General features: G+C 37.7%; 2 protein-coding genes across 2 annotated transcripts; one reads left to right on the top strand and one right to left on the bottom strand.

Moving 5' to 3' along the window:
• Window positions 1–14,264: 14,264 nt before the first annotated feature.
• Window positions 14,265–15,767, top strand: LOC121759058 (pectinesterase QRT1-like). Its single transcript, XM_042154546.1, has 3 exons — window positions 14,265–14,648; window positions 14,848–15,043; window positions 15,153–15,767. Exons 1-3 carry the CDS (start codon window positions 14,395–14,397, stop codon window positions 15,741–15,743), a joined length of 1,041 nt encoding a protein of 346 aa, XP_042010480.1. The 5' UTR covers window positions 14,265–14,394; the 3' UTR covers window positions 15,744–15,767.
• A 115-nt stretch (window positions 15,768–15,882) lies between these two features.
• On the bottom strand, window positions 15,883–20,516 carry LOC121759057. The gene is made up of 6 exons (XM_042154545.1): window positions 19,525–20,516; window positions 18,689–18,753; window positions 18,475–18,594; window positions 16,995–17,720; window positions 16,639–16,855; window positions 15,883–16,536 (listed from the first exon to the last, which is right to left on the bottom strand). The coding sequence occupies exons 1-6, from the start codon at window positions 19,817–19,819 to the stop codon at window positions 16,043–16,045; spliced, it is 1,917 nt and encodes a 638-aa protein (XP_042010479.1). The 5' UTR covers window positions 19,820–20,516; the 3' UTR covers window positions 15,883–16,042.
• Window positions 20,517–21,188: the final 672 nt, after the last annotated feature.

Below are 21,188 nucleotides of genomic sequence, written 5' to 3'. Positions count from 1 at the left end.
AAATATGCATATACATCTTCAATCCTAATTATTTTAAAAGTTATTTGTCTGTAAATTTTTTAAATTTTGCCAAAATCTTATTTTTGAATGCAAGCAGCTATAACACTGTATGTGAATTGTAAACTATATTAATATAATCTGATTTAGCAATCGATTAAGATTTTGGTACTAAGAGCACCCGCAACGCGGGCCGCCGGCGTTCCGCGTGCCGTTCCGCCGGAACGGTTTCGCCGCGGAACGCGTTGCGGCGCATGGTTTCGTCCCGATTCCCTTCCCATTCCGTGCCGGGTGCCGACGGAACGAAACGCGGCACGGTCTGTGCCGCCACGCGCTTCGGCGACGTGGCGCTCCCCGCGGCGTGCGTGAGTCCCACTCGCCGGCCCGCGAGTGGGACACATCACCTGCTGACGCAATAATTATTTTTAAAAAAATTGATTTTTTTAAAATTTTTTATAACGGTAATATTACCGTTTTTTTAACTTTTTTTATTTTTTTTATTTTTATTTTCTTATTCTATAAATACTCCTACTTCATTCTCATTTCACACACAACCAACATCATTTCCTCTCCAATTTTCATATTCAATCTCTACACAAAATGTCCGGCGACGGCAACTACGGCGGTGACGGCTCCGGTGGGTGGGATCTCAACTCGTTCGGCGATTGGCAGACCATGTACAACACACTTGTGTGTTTTTTATTTTTTTTAGGATTTTAATTGGGTGTTTTTTATTTTTTTAAGTTTAAGTTGTAATTTTTTTAATGTTGTGTGTTTTTTAATAAAGTGTGTTTGTTTTAATTGAATTGGGTTGAAAATAAAAATAAGAAATGAAATTGAATGAATAGTAATTTAAGGAACGGCTAAGGAACGGAGGGTTGCAGGTTTCGTTCCTTAGTTAAGAAATGGAGTAAAAAAGTACAGTGGGGCCCGCAAATAGTAGTTTAAGGAACGGTTTAGGAACGGTATAGGTACATCGTTGTGGATGACCTAACATGCTTGCTGCCTCAATTATGTGGTACAATCAAATCATGTGGAGTTTTATGGTACAATCAAATCATGTGGAGTTTTAATGAAATTACCAAACCTTTTTTACTTCCCTGTAAATTGCAAAACTTTTGCTAAATTTTGATTTTGCAATCAATTACAGTACAATTCAATGTTGACATGACTTGTTTGACTAAATTACCTTGCATACTTGGACGATAATCAAGATGACATCATATTAAAGAAAAAAATAAATTATTGTTATGGTTGTAAAATACTCCTATTACGCGTGTTTATTACTTATCTCGTTGTTGTTCTATTTGGTTGAACCGTGTGCTTAACTGATTTGATCGAACTTTACTCTCACTAGGATGATTGTGGACTGGGAGTAGATTAATTTAGAGCATTTAACGTATTACTCTCTCTGTCCCTTAAAATTTGGCACCATTTAGATCTGACACGGGTTTTAAGAAATGTAATAGAAAGTGAGTTGAAAAAGTTAGAGGCATGTTGGTCTTATTTTTATATATTAGTTTTATAATAAAATGTGAGTGAGAGTGAGTTAGTGGAATATGAGGTCCACTACCAAAAATGGTAAAAATGAAAGGTGATAAATTTTTAGGGACGGACGAAAAAGGAAATAAGTGACAATTTTTCAAGGACGAAGGGGAGTTTTTTCTATACAAAAGTAGAGTATTAGAGAACAGCTAGTGTTAGCCCACGCGCTATGCGCGATATAAAATATTTTTGTTTTATTAATTAGACATTGTGAATAATTCAAATAAAATAAAAAATAACATCATTAAAAAATAAAATATAATACGTTATAGTCACAATATGTTAGATAATTATAAATATAAAATTAAATCAACATGGAAATATTTGTTGTTATATTGGTCTTTACAACAAAGAAAATTACCATCCTTAACATATACACACTTTAATATTAAAATACTATCAATATTCAATTGATATAAATATTTAATACACAGCTAAAAAATATAATTGAGACAATGAACAACAAAACAAATAAAAAATACACATATATAAACATTAGAACAATAAAATAAAAGTTAGTAAGTCATGAAAAATAGAGAAAAGAGATAATAATAAAACACAAAGCACATCTACCGCTAACTCTTCTTCAGCCTTATTTTTCTCCTTAATCTCTAAATTGATGATTTATGTTGTATGCATATGCGTAAATACTAATGTGATATCGTATGGTTTTTGTCTTCTTTACTTCCTTTCGCTATTTCGTTGACTTTAGGTGTTTTTCTTTGCATGAAAATTATGAAAGTGACGAAGTTGACGACGAATGTGTAAAGCTGTAGGTTCAAAATATTATAGATAGTCAACAACTTATGTGATTTCTTTATTTATAAAAAACAAAATATTGTAGCCCAGATGGTAAAATAAAACAAATTAACATGAAGAAAATACTTAGATATGAACTAATATCACTAAAATACAATGATCTTCAAAATAGGATTTAAAAGTGCTATGTGCCTTTTACCATCTTTTGCACAACTCTCTCCACTACCTCCGACTCACATCTTCGGCTCTTCGTCTTTCACTCTCTCACATGTCACCTGCTCCGCCTTATTTACGGTTTCCATAATGATAGAACATGTATTTATAGACAAAGATCACCAACATATATCTAGCTAATAAATAATAATTAAAACAAATATTAATTTATGATATAAAAAAACGTTAATAATATTCAATTCATACTCTTAATTGATAATTATTAGCTTAATTTGGTTAAAAACGTCCAAGATATGGACTAAAGTATAGAGTCATTCACTAAATTGTGAGTAAATAATTGAAATTATTTTGACTATCTATTTGAAAATGACGCATAATTAAATTATTAGATGCAAAATTAAAGTAAAGTAATTTAATGCCACACTCTAATAGGCGGTTACATCATTTGGTCAAATTCCAAAATAATACCCTCTATGTCCCATAAAAATTGAGTCACTTCATTTTTTGCACTCGTTTTGAAAAAATCATAATAAATCGGTAGAATGGATAAATAGTAAAGTAAAATCGAGAATAACGTAGATAAGTGTCTTCTCTACATTATTTCAAATTTACTTTATTATTTATCCACTTTAACTATTTATTACGATTTTTTCAAAACGAATGCACGGAATGAAGTGATTCAACTTTTATGAGACAGATGGAGTATTATTTTATTACCAAAGGAAATGAATTAAAAGTAATCAATGGGAATAATCATTGTAACTGCTACATTAAAATTTTCCACAACTAAATTTATTTAATCAAAATTTATTTTTAATTATTGTATTTACATCCCTTGCACAAAATAGTTATTCAAAACCTCGCATTTTATATATATAGATACTATAAAAGGGCATTTAGAGCGAGGATTGTGGCACGTAATTTAGTTAGCACGTATATCCATTATGTAATCTTGATTGATTGTGAAATCATACTTATTAAATAGTGATATTAACAAAGTTGATGTGCAAAAATAGAAGTAAAAAGTTTAGAAATTTAAAAGAAAATACAAATGCCATATAATTATGTCAATATTAAAGTTGTGTGAATGTTAAAATTATGATTAATTAAAATATCAGATTTAATCAATAGTTCAATAATTATATGTAAATTTCAAAATTGATATGAAAAACAGAATTTGGTTTTGATTAGGAAAATATAATAGATATAATGATTACACCTATCAATATCAAAGTTCCTTCTATGTACTACCAAACATACATTGAATCAATTGAACTCAACTTGAAAAAATTTGTGCATTCCTTTCTTTTATTTATCCACTAGGCTAGGCATCCTCTATAAGAGTGTCCACTATAAGGCGGACACGCCTAATAGCCCCGCCCCAGTTTTTTCACATCCCTCCAATAGCCGCGTCCTCGCCGCGAACGCGGCTATCCCGCGTCCGCCCCCCAATAGCCCCAAAAGTTGTCCGCCCACCTTCCCCACTATAGCCGCCCGCCCACCGCCCCCAAGACGCGGCTATAGCCGCGTCCTACTATAGTGGACGCTCTAAGAAGACATGTTAGTTTTAAATAATTAACTTTAGATTCTAAATAATTTGCTTGAAGAATGAAGAAATATAAATTAATAATCATAACCTTTATTCGGAATTAGTGGAAAATCATGTAAAACTATTTAACATTAAATTATTATTTTATTATTTTTATGAATATTTACTAAATAACCCTGTGTGACAAATCACATCACGGGGCATAATTTTATTGAACGAATATACAAAGATAATTTCGGAAATTAATTAATAGGATGATTGGATAAATACACTCACAAGTCACAAATAATTTCGGAATTAGGATTGGTATGTTTAAAGACAAAGAAGAGAAAGACTACAAGACTTTGAAAATCAATGGAGGCCAAAGAAATGACGAGTGCGATTACGTGTTATTCGTTTATGCCACAATTGACTACTTCAAACAGAAACAAAAACAAAAACAAAAACTAATTGTCTCAATTCTACAGGCAGCCTATGACTTTTACTCTTTTCGCCTTATCCATCATTCAATTATTACATTGTTTTTTTCTCACCCTCTATATTGACGGGGAGTAATTATTATAATTATATTAAGATGTTATTTATAATTACTACTTTTTTAGTTTTTTTTTGGATGACCACATGTGTCCCGAACACGTTTCTGGTGGAATACGATTAATTCTACTCGATCGGGTTTGCGGATTAAGGCTGAAAGGAATCCGACTAATCCTGCTCGATCTGGAATCCGACTAATCCTGCTAGATCGGGTGGGCGGATTAAATTTAAAAGGGAATCTGACTATTCCTACTCGATCGGATTTGCTGATTAAGACTGAAAGTCTCCAGCGGGTGGCGGAGCTTGAACCCATGACCTTAAGGTCACCACAACTCCACAACTCCACACTGCGACCCGTTGGTAATTTTTTAGGTTTTTGATTCATTCCCTTGTTAGAATTTGATTTTAAATCTGTTGGAAAGATCACTTTAAGTGTCCAAAGTATATTGGGAAAAGAAAGTGTGGAGTCTCAAGTATATTGGAAATAGTCACTTTAGAGTTTCAAGGAATATAACATTAATAGTGTTATAGTTCCAATTGTTTAGTTCCTAGGTACATTGCTTCTCTAGTACTATAAATAGGGATGTACTATGTATCAACAAAACAATTCAAATCAATCAAAATGTAGTCTTCAAGAGTTCTTCAATTTTATTTTCCGCATTTTACTTTTCAACATGGTATCAGAGCAGCTAACGATCCTTCGTTAGTTTGTTCAAAACCCAAAAAAAATTGGTTGAATGTGTTCATCCTATACCCCAAAATCTAAAAAAAATAATAATTTTTAACCAAAATTCAAGCCTTCTCTGCCGAAGAAATCAATTTTCAGCCACAACAAAAAAAAATATTTATCCCAACCAACACCATCAGCAACGTTCTACCCTACTCCAAATCAATTCCAAGTTCCTATGATGTTTTGAGAGAAACGGGACTGCCAAGAACGTCGGGCAGTGGCTGCCCGAACTGATCCGGACAGCAGCTCCAGCAGACAGCAGCAACGGGGCGACCTCGGCGAGCTCCAGCAGCGGCTAGACGCCCTCGCGACTCCAGCGCTGGAAACTCCGATTGAAGGTGACTCCAACAGCCGCTGCTCAGCTCCAGCCGATGGCGAACGGTATCAGGGATAGACGACGGCGCAGACTGCAAGCAATGGAGACCCCGACAACAGCAACGTGATGATGGCCTCTCTTGTCAAAGCTGCTGAGGAGCCAACGGAGCACTAGCGCCGATAAGGAGATGGCAACGAGCCCGAGATCTGGAGAAAAATCTGTATTCAAGGAACGTCCGGCCGAGGGGGGGAGGAAGTATCCGACCGAACGATTCCTCTCTGATAGAAATCCATGGGTTCCATCCTAAAACCAATTGGTAATAGGAGGAGGGGCCCATGAGACTTATATACTAGTTTCAGTTTTCTCTTGACACCGATGTGGGACAGTTATATGTTATATTTTTAGTTTCAATTGCCAACGCCCTCCCTCAAACCCTTCAAGGTGGACCTTGGAGGGGTTGGACTTTTTTTCTAATCGATTGGACAATCGGTCCAATTTTTTTGGATTGGTTGGGACCACTTGGCCCAAATTTTTCAGCCCAGTTATACTGCTGGGTCAGTCATTTTTTTCGGTTTCAGCCCAGATATACTGCTAGGTCAGTTAAATATGACCCACAGTTGGCGACCCGCTCTGATACCATGATAGAAATCCATGGGTTCCATCCTAAAACCAATTGGTAATAGGAGGAGGGGCCCATGAGACTTATATACTAGTTTCAGTTTTCTCTTGACACCGATGTGGGACAGTTATATGTTATATTTTTAGTTTCAATTGCCAACACTCTCAAATCTATGTTGGCCAAGAAGGCCAAAGATCTGATGAGAGGGAGCGAACCTACAGATGACGAACCCACACGCCAATGCCTGGAGGCTGGAATGAATCTCGAAGATGCAAAGAGAGCCGATAGAGCAGTGATGCATTCTGAGCAGGATCGGAGAAGGCGAGTGTATAACGAAGGATAGGTGTAAGGGCACCAGGTTGAATGCTGAGAAGAGAGCAGCGAAAGCAGCCCGTAGAATATGGGCCGCTGAGAAGGGTGAGGCGGTGATCGAGCATATGCAGTCGAGAAAGCTACGGAGCTAAGAGCCGGCGATAGGGCAGATGCGGCAAAGCAAGTTGTTACCGAGAAGATGCCGCTGACTGTGAGGAACTGCGAAGTTTGGTTGCGACTCGTCGAAGATGGCCTGGCCTGATGAGAGAAGATAAGCTAATTAATAGCATCCAACCGCGGTGGAGATGGCAGCGCTAGAAGCATAGGTTGGCGGCTGGGGAGGAGATGCACTAAATTGCCAACCAATGCTTCCATGGATGGAGGAAAAGGCTCCAAGGGAGCAGCCCTGTTGGAGAAGGCTGAGCAGAAAAATGGCAGCATGCTAGTCATCTATCCTCGAATCAAGGAGAGAATCGCAGAGAAAGAGGCGGAGCAGCCAGCCAGCATCTGCGCGGTGAGGGGGAGAGAGATGGCGTCGCCACACAGCTACTGTGAATGCCATGGTGGGAATAAAACCTTCGAAGTAGCCATCGTCAAATCCCATCAAGAATTTTGGTGGCAGAATAAGACGATGGTTAGTGGGAATGAAAGCCGGAGAAGATCGATACGATGACCGCATGAATGGCGGTGAATACTCTCGTAGCAGCAAGTTGCTATAACCGAGAAGAGTCTTTGGAGAAAGGAAATTATTGATTACATCGGAAAGTAGGGCCAGAATAGTTGCCGGAAATGGAGCTGCTAGCGGCAAAGTCAGGTAGGCCCGTGAGGGAAAGCAGAGAGCACTCCAGCCTATTTCAAGATGAAAAGGATTGGCAATCACCGACGCACATGCCTGTCGAAGGAAGCCCGAGCCCGAACTGAACGAATAACAGAGAGGAGGCCGAAATACCTCCACCCAGAAAGAAAGAAGGAAGATAAGTCAAACTGCTGACAATGTCAAGACAAGGGAGATGGCGCGGATGATTCCGCGTTCGGAAATCAGATGGCATGGCCATCATCAATCGGAGAAGTTCAGAGAGAAGGGTGTAGCGGTAGGTTGCTGTTGGTCTTCTCAATTGAGCATTTCCAGGAAAAGAAAATAATTGGGCCTACTATTTGGGCTCAAGAAGGGAAACAATGAAAAGTATTTGGGCTCATATGAATTTGAGCTGGAATGGGACTTTGGTCCTCCAAAATTAAAGTAGCTCCTCGATATGAGCAAAAACTATCAGAATTAGCTCCTCGACACGAGTAAAAACTGTCAGTCAGAAAAAAGCTCCTCGACACGAGTCAAAACTGTCTGAATGAACTCCTCGACAAGAGTTAAAACTGTCTGAATGAGCTCCTCGACACGAGTAAAAACTGTCAGTCAGAAAAAAAATGATTTGGCTCCTAGATACGAGCAAAAACTATCTAAATGGCTCCTGAATATGAGCTAAAACTATCTAAGATGACTCCTAGATACGAGCAAAAACTATCTAAGATAGCTCCTTGACACGAGTTAAAAATGTCAATCAAAAATTGAAGAGCTCTATGACACGAGTTAAAACTGTCAACAAAAAATTGAAGAAGCTCCTTGAAATGAGTTTAAACTTTCAATGATGAAGAGCTCCTTGATATGAGTATAAACTATCAATGAAGAATTGAAGAAGCTCTATGATACGAGCATAAACTATCAATGATGAATTGAAGGAACTCTATGATACGAGTATAAACTGTCAATGAAAATTGAAGAACTCCTGAATACGAGTATAAACTATTTATCAAAGTGAAGATCGTGCAAGTTAAGTTTCGAAAAACCTCGATACTTAACTTGAGGGGGAGTGTTGGAAAGATCACTTTAAGTGTCCCAAGTATATTGGGAAAAGAAAGTGTGGAGTCTCAAGAATATTGAAAAGAGTCACTTTAGAGTTTCAAGGAATATAACATTAATAGTTTTATAGTTCCAATTGTTTAGTTCCTAGGTACATTACTTCTCTAGTCCTATAAATAAGAATGTACTATGTATCAATAAAACAATTCAAATCAATCAAAATGTAGTCTTCAAGAGTTCTTCAATTTTATTTTCCGCATTTTACTTTTCAACAAAATCTATGAATGATTGTTTAGTTGTTTAGTTGGTTATATTTAATTCAAGCATATTACTTGAAATTTTAATAAAATTTCTCATCCGTCGATGAGCCTTTGTCTTCTACGTTTATCGTCTCGCGTCAATTATGCATAATACAAAATGACGTCTTAGAAATTTCATATTAAAATGACAAATTTTATAAGCATATAATAACTAGGTTGTATGAAAATAATAAATCTTACTTTATTAATAATTATTTAGTTGGATGATTAAAATGTGGACAAAACTATATATTTAAACATGTTTCATGCAATGATACAAATCAAATATTTAATCAAAATGAATTATTTTATTGATATATCAAACCAAACGCCTCCAAAATAAATTAATCCAAACACATAAATCACCAAGAAATCAAAATACTTTCTAAAATGACTATGGGATAAATAAGAAAATATTAATTTTATCTAAAAAAAGTTTACACCCTAGTCTTTGTTAACCACCAATGCAATCAAGTGGGTCAATTTGACCCAAGTCCAACTCAGCCTAAGCCTATGACTGAAACTGACTTTGTAGTGTGTTATGCTGGATTTCTTTTTAAAAATCTGGATCTAATCAAGCCCACTTTATGAATGTGTCGGACTGGGCTGCACAGAAAAATTTTCATTCATTTTTAATTTTACAAACATTTTTTATTTTTTTGAAATAAATTTTATAAGTTCAAAATATTTATAATTGGACGGTTAAGTTTATTTATACTGTCTCCGTCCCAAGTTACTTGAGTTGTATTCCATTTTTTTGTGTCCCAAGTTACTTGAGTCATTTCTCTTTTTTGACTAAAAATAAAACATCTAATCACATTTAATTTTTTCTTTCTTTTACTTCGTCCTCTCTCCTCTCTCTTACTTTATTCTTTCTTCTACTTTATTTAATTCATTAAATATAACTTTCTTAAATCTCGTGCCAAAAAGAATTTCATCATGTAACGTGGGACGGGGGAGTAAGATTTTTATTGTTAATTGTACTACTTCACATATATATTTATTGAATGATTTTATAATTGCATAGAATACTCCCTCCGTTCCAACTAATTTGAGTCAAAACTTTTGGGCACGAAGATTAAGAAATTATGTTGAAAAGTAGAGGAGAGGAATAACATATGAAAGATAAAGAGGGAGTAAAGTAGGTGATGGAATAAAGTAAGAGTGATTAGATGTTTTGTTTTTTGTCAAAAAAGGAAATGACTCAACTTAGTTGTGATATCCCAAAAAGGAATACGGCTCAACTTAGTTGTGACGCATGGAGAAGTATACTATGTACTACGGAGTATGTAAGAGTATTTTTTTTCTCCAAATATATGGTTATTTTATGATTTTGATATCTTTTGGATTTTTGAATCCTGGGAAATGGAAATGGTCTGTTTTTGTCCTTTTTACAGCACCGTCTATAATAGGTGGTCAACCCTATTTAAGTAACTATTGACTGGATTAGAATATTAAACTGAGATTAATTAGCAACTTAAACACTATCTAAAAATTTAGCTGAATATTTCAAAATAGAAATTAAATTAATAAATAAAATTAAATTAAAAGAATACGAAAACTTGATCGTCTTTCTCATCTCTCACACTTCTAAGTAATCAAACACTAAAAAAACAAAACTTGACGACATCGAACAACGAACCCTAGTTCTCCCATTCCTCCACGAAAGCAGTGCAAAGATTCGTCTTCTTCATGTCTTGGGACTCGTTGGTACTTATTATACCATTCTACTAGTGAGCATCACGACCTTTGGCTCTCATATGAAAGAAGGACGAAGTTTATACATAAAAAAAGGTTGATCTTAAATAGTGTTGACCATCTATTTTTGGATCCAATCAAAACAGACCTTAAATAGGATTGACCGTCAATTTTAGACAACGCGTACAAAAAAGGACAAAAAATGAACCGCTTTCGTTTTGTCAAGCATTCGAAGATCCAAAAGAAAATGAATAAGACCCAAATCATAAAATGACTATGTTTAGAAAAACTAGACTTTAGTATTTTTTTTCCTTCACATTTAAAGTAGCAATTTTTTTACTATACTTTTCTATTGTTAGGATATTGTTGATAATCAATCAAAAAAAAATTTAGGATTATATTCTTCGTTGAGGCTTAAGGTAGGTTTACATTCTTATTTGAGGCTAATTGAGTGGATTATATTTCATCATCCAAATCGATCATCGGAGTCGTACGTAGTTCGTAAGAGTGTCCACAATAAGGCGTAACAGCCACGCCACAGCCACAAAAACTTATCTGCCACGTCATCACAACCACAAAATAAAATCACATTATTTATCACATTATTAATTAATAAAATAAAAATAATAAAATGAAAAATGGGAACATCGACAGCCGCAGCGCCGCCCCATCCACCGCCACGAATGGGGCTCTTCTTCCCCGCTGCGGCTCATCTGCGCCTTGCAATAGGCGCCACGGCCATCCCACTGTGGACACTCTTTGTAATGTTATATTTGGGTTTTTTATCTATATTTCTTATTTGAATGTTGTTGAAGGCTCTGAAGGTGTTTGTTTTCCTATTTTAATTTTTGGAAATTTTATAGTACCTTCAAGGCTTCAATGATTGAAAGTTAGCAATTTCAAATTTTTGCAGTTTTTTCATTTTTTTAATACGATATCTTGTGGATGATTTCAGTACTAATACTTGTTATAGTATAGTTTTCAACATTTGTTAAATTACAAGTTTTCCAAGTTTAATAAGTATTTACCAATTTCATACCTTAAAGTATTATTCTGTTTTCTAGTCTCCAGTCGCAAGACGTGAGTTATACCGTGTTCGATACGATAGTCGATAGGGGTGGATTTCTTTTATATTTAAAATTTCATATCATGTTAGATTTAGATACTACTCCATTAAACAAATGCGTATTGAAATTTATCTTATTTTTATAATTGTAATTATTTTTAATGAAATTGAATTGTATCGTGGAATTTAAAAAAATATAAATGAATATAAATAAGTAGGATAAACATTATAAAAACTAGAATAAAATTAGGATAGAGAATAAAATTATGAAAATACATGATTAATAATAGTGGGTCTTATTTGAGTCGTTCTTAGAGCACCCACAACCGTGCTCTTGCCAGCGAGCACGGTTGTGGGCCTGGTCCCACTTTTTCTGTCTGCTCTCTGGTAAGAGCACAACACCCACATCTGTGCTCTTCCGCAAGGACAAGCACAATTCAATTTAAAATTCAATTAAATAAAAACATTTCCATAATATTAAAATTCATTAAAAAAAATCTAAATAATATTACAAATGACAAATAAAATAAAAACGACATAATTAAAATCCTAAAAATTAAAAAGTACATAATTAAAATCCTAAACATTTAAAATTACATACTTAAACTCCTAATAATTAAAAATTACATAATAAAAAGCTAAAAATACCCCGTGGAAGACTACTCATCCGGCGGCACTACCCCCAATTGTCTTTGGAGGCCCAATATCATGGCCTCATGCGATCGAAGTTGCGAATGGGTCATAGTTGACCTACCAGTCATATTGAGTTGGGCCAAGAGGGTCCACAACGAGTTGGTGGGGGGTGGAGGTGGCGCATATGGAACGGGAATGGGAGCGGGTTCGGGAGCATTGGCGGTTGCAGCCGCGGCGCGACGGCGGTTGGCCGCCGCCTTCTTCCTTCCATTGCGGTCGGCGTTGCGAACCGCTCGGGCTGGCGTCGGGGCTACCCAAGTTAGCTCCGGCGAGTTGGCTAGCCACTTCTTCGGAGCAGACATCGGATAGGGATACCGACCTTGACCGCTTGGAGGAGCCGCTAGAGGAGGATGTTATGCCTCCCCTATACTTCGGGTGCGTCCACGTCTCCTGCCAAACGTTGAGGTACTTGAATGGCTTGTAGTTCATGGATTGGTAGGTGCTCATCGCGGCAGTGATGATGTTGACCTTGCTCCGGCCGCTCCCCGCCGACCGCTCTTCTTGGAGGAAATAGCCATTGAACTTGTCAATTTCTTCGTTGGCTTGGTAGATGGCGTTGCGCACCATACTCTCGTTGCGCTCGATTATTCCCAGCGGCCGGTTTTCATTGTACCGGCGAGCGATGCGCCACCAAAAGTGATCGTCGGATTGGTTTGTGCCAACCACCGGATCTTCGGAGATTTCCAAGTACGCCGCGAACAATTTATCCATTTCCGCCGGAGTGTACGGTGTGCGGACACCGCGAGTAGGAGGAGTCGGAGTTTGGGAGGGGCGGTCGGCCTAGGCTCAGGTGTCCACCCGTATTGCCCTTCGGGGGCATCTTGGTCGCCGATTGGGTAATGGCCGGTAGCCACCCGGAACGCCCGAACTTTGGGTTTGAGGAGGGTCCGAATATTCCGTTTCCGGACTAGGAAACGGTTGTGAAGAGAACCATTCGGGGTTCCAACCGTGGGAGCCCGGGGGTAATTGCCTTGGCCGGACATTGTTATGTTGTAGGAGTGGAAGAAAGATTGAGAATCGATATGGGAGAATGAAGATGAGAATGAATATGTGAGAATGAATATGAGAATTGTGTAGTGTAGTGTGAATTTTTTGGTGTGAAAGTGAGGGTGTTTATAGATGAAAATGTATATTTGTTGGGGGAAAAAAATAAAAAAAAAATTAAAAAGTGGTAAAAAATGGATATATTTTTTTTGGAAAGTGGAAAAATATTTTTTTCTTATTTTTAATCGATTTTTTTAATTAAAAACCTATTTTTAATTAAATTTTTTTTCAAAGGCAACGGAATCGCTGCGCGCCATGTCAGCTGCTCGCTGGCACGGACGTGCTCGATGCATCGAGCAGCGCCGTGCCAGCGGCGACGAAGCTCGTCCTTGCCAGCGGTACAGACGGACGGACGTCCTCCGTCCACCGTCTGGCACGGCGACGAAGCTCGTCCTTGCCAGCGGCACGGACGGACGGACGTCCTCCGTCCACCGTTGCAGATGCTCTTATACTTGGACTCTGGATTTAAAAAATAACTCAAACGAAGCACATAACTCATAATCTGTGTCAATTTAGTAGAGAGTGAGCGTAGTAAGTAGTAACCATATTATTTTTATTCTATTCCTACTTTTTAGTTTGATGCAATTTTAAAAGTTGAATATATACATTCTAATTTAATGTCATAGTGCCTCACTAAATAATCCCATCATAATCAACAATTAATCAGTAACCTACAAATGACCACCGTCCATAACAATTAAATAAATATAAAACGATACAAATGAAAATTGATTATTTGTTGATACATAAAATTCAATTAGGAAATGTATATATCTTGTACGTAATATTAATAGTATTATATTCATGATCAAGTAGAACAAGGCGCGCGTGGCACACACGCCAACAACAACAATAGCTCAACAATACTTGTTTTATCTAAATTCATGATCAAGTAGAACAAGGCGCGCGTGGCACACACGCCAACAACAACACTTGTTTTCTCTCTCAAAAACATAATCTCAGCGAAAACATCGCGACTCAAAACACTAAAAACATCACAAATCCTTCTCCTATTCGACTTCACACTTAAACTATAAAAATCTGTGTGTTTTCGACGCCTTAAATCCCTCTCTTTAAAAAGCGCACCACCCTTTGCATGAAATCTCAATTCTCAACTCTGCTGTTTCACGTTTGAATCCTTTCGTAACGCTCCCCTGATTTATTATTGCACAACTCAACATACTAAATTACTCCTAATTAGCAAGCCATGAAATTGTTGTGGGTCTGCATTCTGATCCTTTTCCTCGCGACCGCGCAAGCTCAGCCCACTTTTATCTCGTGGGGCGACTTGAGACTCGGCGGCGCCAGGTCTACTTTGGGAAACGGCGATGATCGGAGCAAAGTCATCGTCGTCTCCCAGAACGGCTCCGGAGATTCCCTCACCGTTCAAGGCGCCGTTGATTTGGTTCCGGTGAATAATATCCACCGTGTCAAGATTCATATTCTTCCTGGCGTTTACAGGTTACTAATTCTCTCTTCTTTCAGTTTTTTTTTTCTTTTTGAGGGCGGGAAGTAATTTGATTTGTTAGTTTTAATGCAATGCAGTTTTTGTTTGAGCTTTGTTAGGAGAGTGGGGTAGTGAGGAGGTTACCTTTTTTTCAGTAGTGGGCGTTTAGTTTAAGACCGTATCAATAATGGTTCTCCGTTTATCTGAATGCAGGGAAAAGGTGCATATTCCGGCGAATAAGCCGTACATAACGCTGATCGGAGAGGAAGGGAGAGCGGGCGAGACGGTGATAACTTGGCACGACAAAGCCGGGGACTTGAATGCAGCCGGCGGTTACATTGGGACGTGGAATTCGTCCTCCGTCACCGTGCTATCCGACTACTTCTGTGCATCCTACATCACTTTTCAGGTGATCAATAAACCACATACATTAAAAATAAAAAAAACTAAAAAAAACTAGAAAAAAAACACAATAATCTCAAATTACCAATCAATTTGTGTTTTTTTTTGGGTCACAGAATACAGTGGTGGTGAAGGGAGATTTAGGAGTGAACGGCTACCAGGCGGTGGCGCTGAGGATCGGGGGCGATCACGCCATGTTCTACCGAGTCCGGTTCCTGGGGTCGCAGGACACGCTCTTGGACGAAAGCGGCTCACATTATTTCCTCGAATGCTTCATCCAAGGCACCACTGATTTCATATTCGGCAGAGCAAGATCCTTGTACAAGCATTGCAACATATCAGTGGTGGCAGACGGGTTCGCGATCGCAGCTCATCACCGCGACAGCCCCCTCATCGACACGGGCTTCTCGTTTGTAAACTGCACCGTGACTGGAACAGGGGATCTGTTCCTTGGCAGAGCATGGGGAGCTTACTCTCGGATTATTTACTCCTACACAGATTTTAACATAACAGTGAGGCCAGAAGGATGGCAGGATTGGGGGTTTCCATCGCGACGAAACACCACGGTGTTCGGGCTGTACGAGTGCAGAGGAAGAGGAGCAGAGAGAAACACTACTCAAGACTGGTCCAAAGCTATGAATATCACAGAAGCAATGCCCTTTTTAAACACAGATTTCATAGAAGGGGAGCATTGGCTAAGGCTCTAGTTTCCATTTTTTTTCATTCATGATTTAGTTTTTGTATAGAGAGATAGATGAGAAAGTTTACACTGTCATTTCACTTTTTTTGCAATAATATACCATGCTTTATTTCAATATAATGGAATCCTCTGCAACCAAAAAAAAGTAATGAGAAAATTCATGATTAATATAGAGGAGAGTGCACATGAATGGTGGTGGATGGCCTTGTTTCTAATTTCTATACATGAAGAAATTACTTACCATAAATGTACATCTATTGTAGTAAAATTCTATTACCATAGCCTAAACAAGACTTTATTCATTAACTAACAGCCAGTTAGCAGCATCTCAGTAGCTTCTGCTTCACATTTCACCTCAGCAATCTCACATTCCACCAGGTTGTTGTCGTCGCCATTGACGTTAACAGCGCCTAAGTCACCGCCAGCTTTCTCCATCTCTAGCTCGACGCTGTTAGAATATTCCTTCTCCTCGGCTTCATCTACACACTTCTGCTGCTCAGCATCGGTGCATTCGTCCTTCAGAGGGACGTTGGTCAGTGTCATGCCCGCTAGCTCATGAATTGCTTCGTCAACTACACACAGTTTATTACTGGCAACAAATTTATCAACAGAGGTAGGAGAGTTATCCGATTTGGCTTCCTTGGAAGCAGCAGACGAAGTTGAGAGCTTAGTATCAATGCTCGTTGAAGATATGACGCAAAGAATGTTAGGATTTGGCTCGATATCCATCCACTTATCGCCAACCCAATCTCTTGAAACTCTTAAATTCTTCACCTCACTAATCAGGTACATATTTTCACCTGATATAACCTAAGCCTCAATTCAATGGAAATAGGAAAAAGCAAAACTAACACACGCTGCAACCATGCAACCAAAACGAAAAACCCTGCAACTGTACAAACCTGGAATATAAATCTTGTAGATTCCATTTTTGCCATCGCTAGTGTCAGAGATGACCCCTTCCCACCAACCATCACTCCACCACGCGTCAGCTGGATCTCCAACTCCATAGGTTGGGCTCTGTTCGTTGCAGGGATTGGCAGGTCTGACAGTGAGGCGGCCAGCATACCGCATCCCCAGCTTATCAGCCTTAGCCACTCTATTCGTAGGAATCCATTCCTACAGTTACCACAACGTAAAGCACACACTCAACATAGTTCGAAAATGATCATAACCATCCAGAAGAAATATCATGCAACGACTAGAAAGTTTGTTTTCCATTTCAAAAGATACACAAATAATCAAAAGATAATCATACCTCGAGGTTGGTGCCACTATCCTCATCCATGATATCTTCATATAGAATTTTCATCTGTCTCCTCGAGATCTCTACTATTGTACATCTGAACCAGCAGCCACGCATACCACTGTCTTGGCAAAGAAACTCCGCCTTTTCATTCTGTAACAAAGGTCTCTGCCGAAATTGGCCATCAACATGTTTGAGAAAATTTGTCTCCCTGCTCAGCGGACCGTATTTCTTGTCTGATAGATCTTGGTCTAATTTATGATCCTCTCTGGAACTTCTATTCCTTTTAGATCCCACTTTTCCATCGTCCTCAGAGCTAAACTCGTCGTCCTCAAAAAAATCATGGCTGAAGCACGAGAATATTGCTTGATCATAATATCCCCGCAATTTACTTAGTTTGAATTGTTTTACTCTATTAACCTTGAACTGTCTGAAACAGTAATGAAGTCCACCTAACAAATCGTGTGGAAAAACTTCCACGCATTTCTCATAGTGTTCACGAGTTAAAACTATGGCTGGGCCATCAACGCATTCAGCGCTGATGACCTGTATGTAAGGAGTGATAAAGACTTCCTTGGGATCAGGATTACGTAAAGCCACAACTCCCTCCACCTCCTTATTATGATGGAACCATCTCACTTTGACCTTTTTCTGGCTCTTTCTGTCTTCATACATATCCTCCAAATATGCAATATAGCGATTATCTTTCTCAGCCATTACAAAGACAAACGAATGAACCTGAATGGCAGGAAAAATGAAGACACGTAATGAGAAGAAAATCAGCCTGGGTTTTACAATGCTTTTCACATATAGGTCAAAAACAAAAACAAAAAAAACCCATTTAGACATGTCTCCATACAATGTCTCAGTTTGAAAAGAAAAGAAGCACAATAATCCATTTCAAGCATACATCTGATGGACATGGTGGTGGCAAATAGGTAAAGAGAAGAGCTACTACGAGCATCTTGCCATTCTACCAACTTAATATTCCTTTCAAGTTGGAAACTCAAGATGCCACCTAAACTAATAAATTTTGACTTAAAAACTTAATTGCACTATATTTTACATTATTAAAACTACTAAGTGAAAACCGGAGACCCGTTTTAAAAGTACGACACGAGTAATGCCAAGTCAATAAAGAAAGCTTTTCTTATATAAATAGAGTATTATATTAATTTTATTAGGGTTGTCTTCTTCCTCGCGCGGTAGCCATTGTTATTCCTTTTCCTCATCAACTTTTTGTTCCCATATTTAGTTCAGCCCTCCCTATCATTTAATTTTCGAAGATTCAGTCTTCAACTGCATTGAATTGGAGAGGGTTGACATTCTCGAATATTTTGAAAATTTTAGAAGTACAAAAAAAATATAGAATTTTTTTTGGTAGGGGCTTAAGCCCTCCCCCACCTCTTACTTTGTCCGCCCATGTCTAGATGAATGTTTATACGAGTTAAGCTTGGGAAAATCTATATATGATGGATCCAAGGAGACTTACTGTTATTGAAATCCCATTCCTGCAAAATTCCGAGTAATGCTTCAATTGTTTACCACAAGCCCAAGATGAACCTGACCATGAAATGTCTAAATGACCTTTCAAATTCCTAGCAATGCGACCCTGACATAAAATATAGTACAATTGTGAATAAAAAGACTCGGATGAATAGCAATAAAAACATGACGGGATAAAATACACAGCGAGGAATGTGTACCTTATGAGATAGCATCTGAGTGCGCTGAGCATTTAATTCGGCAGTATTGTTACCTTTTGGGGACACTATAATTAAAAGAGAAAATGAAAAAAAAATATTAATCCAAAAAGAATTTGTAAATGTAATGTGAGTGCATTTAGAAATAAAATCAAAGTAACATATTGCATAATTGTTGCAGTTATTCGACCTGAAAGTATTTAGGTCAACAACATAATTTTTTACAGCGGGAGTTAACAAAGTGTAGTTTCGGACGTTCTGCAAATAAAGAAAAAGGTCTCATGGAGAACCTTCTGTACTACTATCAAAGGAAACCTTCAACGAATTAACTTTCACGCAAAAATCATAAGAAAATCCTGACATCTCAGGAACTAACAACAGATTTTCGCAAAAAGCTTACCACAAAAACAATATATGGCAGGATGCAGGGAAGAAAAATGACATGACGTAAAGGGATGTATACCACAAATTACAACCAAGACAAGTTCCATGAAAATAATCAACACCTTCTAACTTTATACAGTTGGTAGTGGCATAGGAAAAGGCAAACATGCCATGAACATATGCAAGGTCAAGTCAAAAGTCATCAACTAACTTTCAGCATCTCTGTGCTAAAAAAATAACTCAAGAACCACAGTGATATCCATAACCAAAACTGAAACTGCCCAAAAAAAATACTCCATGCCCAAGCAAAATTGACATAAAACCTTTCAAACAAGAAAAAACAATGAAGCATAAACACCAAACCAACAATTACAGCATATAAATTGATCAGTAAAAGCCGTGGAAACACAAATAGCATAAGAGTACCCAAAAGAGAGACTTATAGGAACACATACTTGAGCGATCTCCTTGCCGGTGTTGCTTCGATAACATGGAAGTAAGCCAGTTCACCACCTCCCTCCTCGACCTCCATCTGAACCCGGCCTGCACCGAGTTATCAGCCCCGTGGGCGCTAAAGAACTCATCCGATACAACATAGAACATGTGCCTAACACTCCTTTCAGTACCCACAACAGCAAGAATTGATTCCCCTGAGTTATCTTTCAAAAAATAGTGAACCACGCGGTTGCCCCTCTCTTTCGACACATATTGCTCCTTCCACTCCACAAAATAACGCTCATTCACAGCCATAGCTGATAATCAAGAAACCACTTTTCACAACTACTTAGCCATCAGAATCCAACTAAAACCCTAAATTAAAAAACTAAAACTACTCCCCCACAAAAAATTTGCGACAGAAACTACATCAACACCTCACCTTAAGGTATAGATTAGCTGATAAAAGATACCGAACCGAAAAAAAATCAACAAAAACACCAAAATTCAGAAAGAATTTTAAGCCAACTTTGACCAACAGATAACCCAATACTCAAGAGATACAAAGAACCCTCTACGCCCAGAGAAACTCAGAAAATCTTGAAGACGTGAAGATCTACTAAACCATGTCAGATGATAAAAAGGGGGGGGGGGGGGCGCTGTGGTGTGGGTCAGAAACCTGAGAAAAATTCATCTGAAAACATAAATGGGAATCTAGCTATGAGCATGAAATTAACTACAAAGGGGGGGAATTGAGCCCTCGAGCAAGATTTTCAGTTGAAACAACATGGAGAAGAAGGGACTGCGGAAATTGAGAAAAAAAGAGAGATAAAAATGGAGTCTTTTCGCGGCGCAAACGATTAACTCAGGCAGAAAGGGCTGGGGTAGAGTGATAGAGAAAGAGGAGCTGAGAATAAATAGGAAAAGGAGCAGAATCAGAAATGCTAAAATGGAAGGAAGTGAGAGATTGTGGATGGGCTTCAAGAATTGGAGACGGTAGGGAAGAAAAGGGTTCAACTAACTCACTCAACAAGGTCAAGGTGCAAATAAATGTCATTTCTTTTTAATTTTAATTTTAATTTTAATTTTAATTTATCAAAATAATAAGTTGACATTTACTTTATTTGACTAAATAGAATATACTCCAGATAAATAACTTAAATATTAAACATGAAATGTATGTATAGGAATTTATCACATTTATAGGGTTGGTCAGTTACTTGAAAGTTAACACCTACCTAATTGATATTGATATCTTATATAATTGCATACTACTCCCTCCGTCCGCGAATATGAGTCTCATTTTTCCATTTCGGTCGGTTTGCAAATATGAGTCTCAGTTTATTTTTACTATAAATGGCTATATCTCACATTCTAATAGCTCATTTTACTCAAATTTCATTTAAAACTAAATATATAGTATAAGTGAGATTCATATACCAATAACTTTTTATCACTCATTTCTCTTAACATTTCTTAAACTCATGCCTAAAAGAAATGCGACTCTCATTCGCAGACGGATGGAGTAGTCATCAAATAAAAGTGTTTGATCTTTTAGGCACAACTATGATTTTAGAGAAAAAAAAATGATTAATTTTACTCGATTGTACTCATCTTAATATATATGTGTTTTCAACCCTAGATGGAGGAGAAAATATATTCAATCAATTCCATATGTCATTTT

The sequence above is a fragment of the Salvia splendens genome, chromosome 12, assembly GCF_004379255.2.
Source record: "Salvia splendens isolate huo1 chromosome 12, SspV2, whole genome shotgun sequence".
In the NCBI taxonomy this organism is placed as follows: Eukaryota; Viridiplantae; Streptophyta; class Magnoliopsida; order Lamiales; family Lamiaceae; genus Salvia; species Salvia splendens.
The sequence above is the reverse complement of the archived record's forward strand: the minus strand, read 5'-3'. Positions and strand labels throughout refer to the sequence as shown.

Bases quoted from the DNA above. Each gene is read 5' to 3' on its own strand.
- LOC121759058 (XM_042154546.1), top strand. From the start codon at position 14,395: ATGAAATTGTTGTGGGTCTGCATTCTGATCCTTTTCCTCGCGACCGCG. The intron at 14,649-14,847 runs GTTACTAATTCT...ATCTGAATGCAG, and splicing joins ATTCTTCCTGGCGTTTACAG to GGAAAAGGTGCATATTCCGG. The intron at 15,044-15,152 runs GTGATCAATAAA...TTTGGGTCACAG, and splicing joins CATCCTACATCACTTTTCAG to AATACAGTGGTGGTGAAGGG.
- LOC121759057 (XM_042154545.1), bottom strand. From the start codon at position 19,819: ATGGCTGTGAATGAGCGTTATTTTGTGGAGTGGAAGGAGCAATATGTG. The intron at 18,595-18,688 runs GTACACATTCCT...ATTTTATGTCAG, and splicing joins CTCAGATGCTATCTCATAAG to GGTCGCATTGCTAGGAATTT. The intron at 16,537-16,638 runs GTTTGTACAGTT...AGGTTATATCAG, and splicing joins CTACAAGATTTATATTCCAG to GTGAAAATATGTACCTGATT.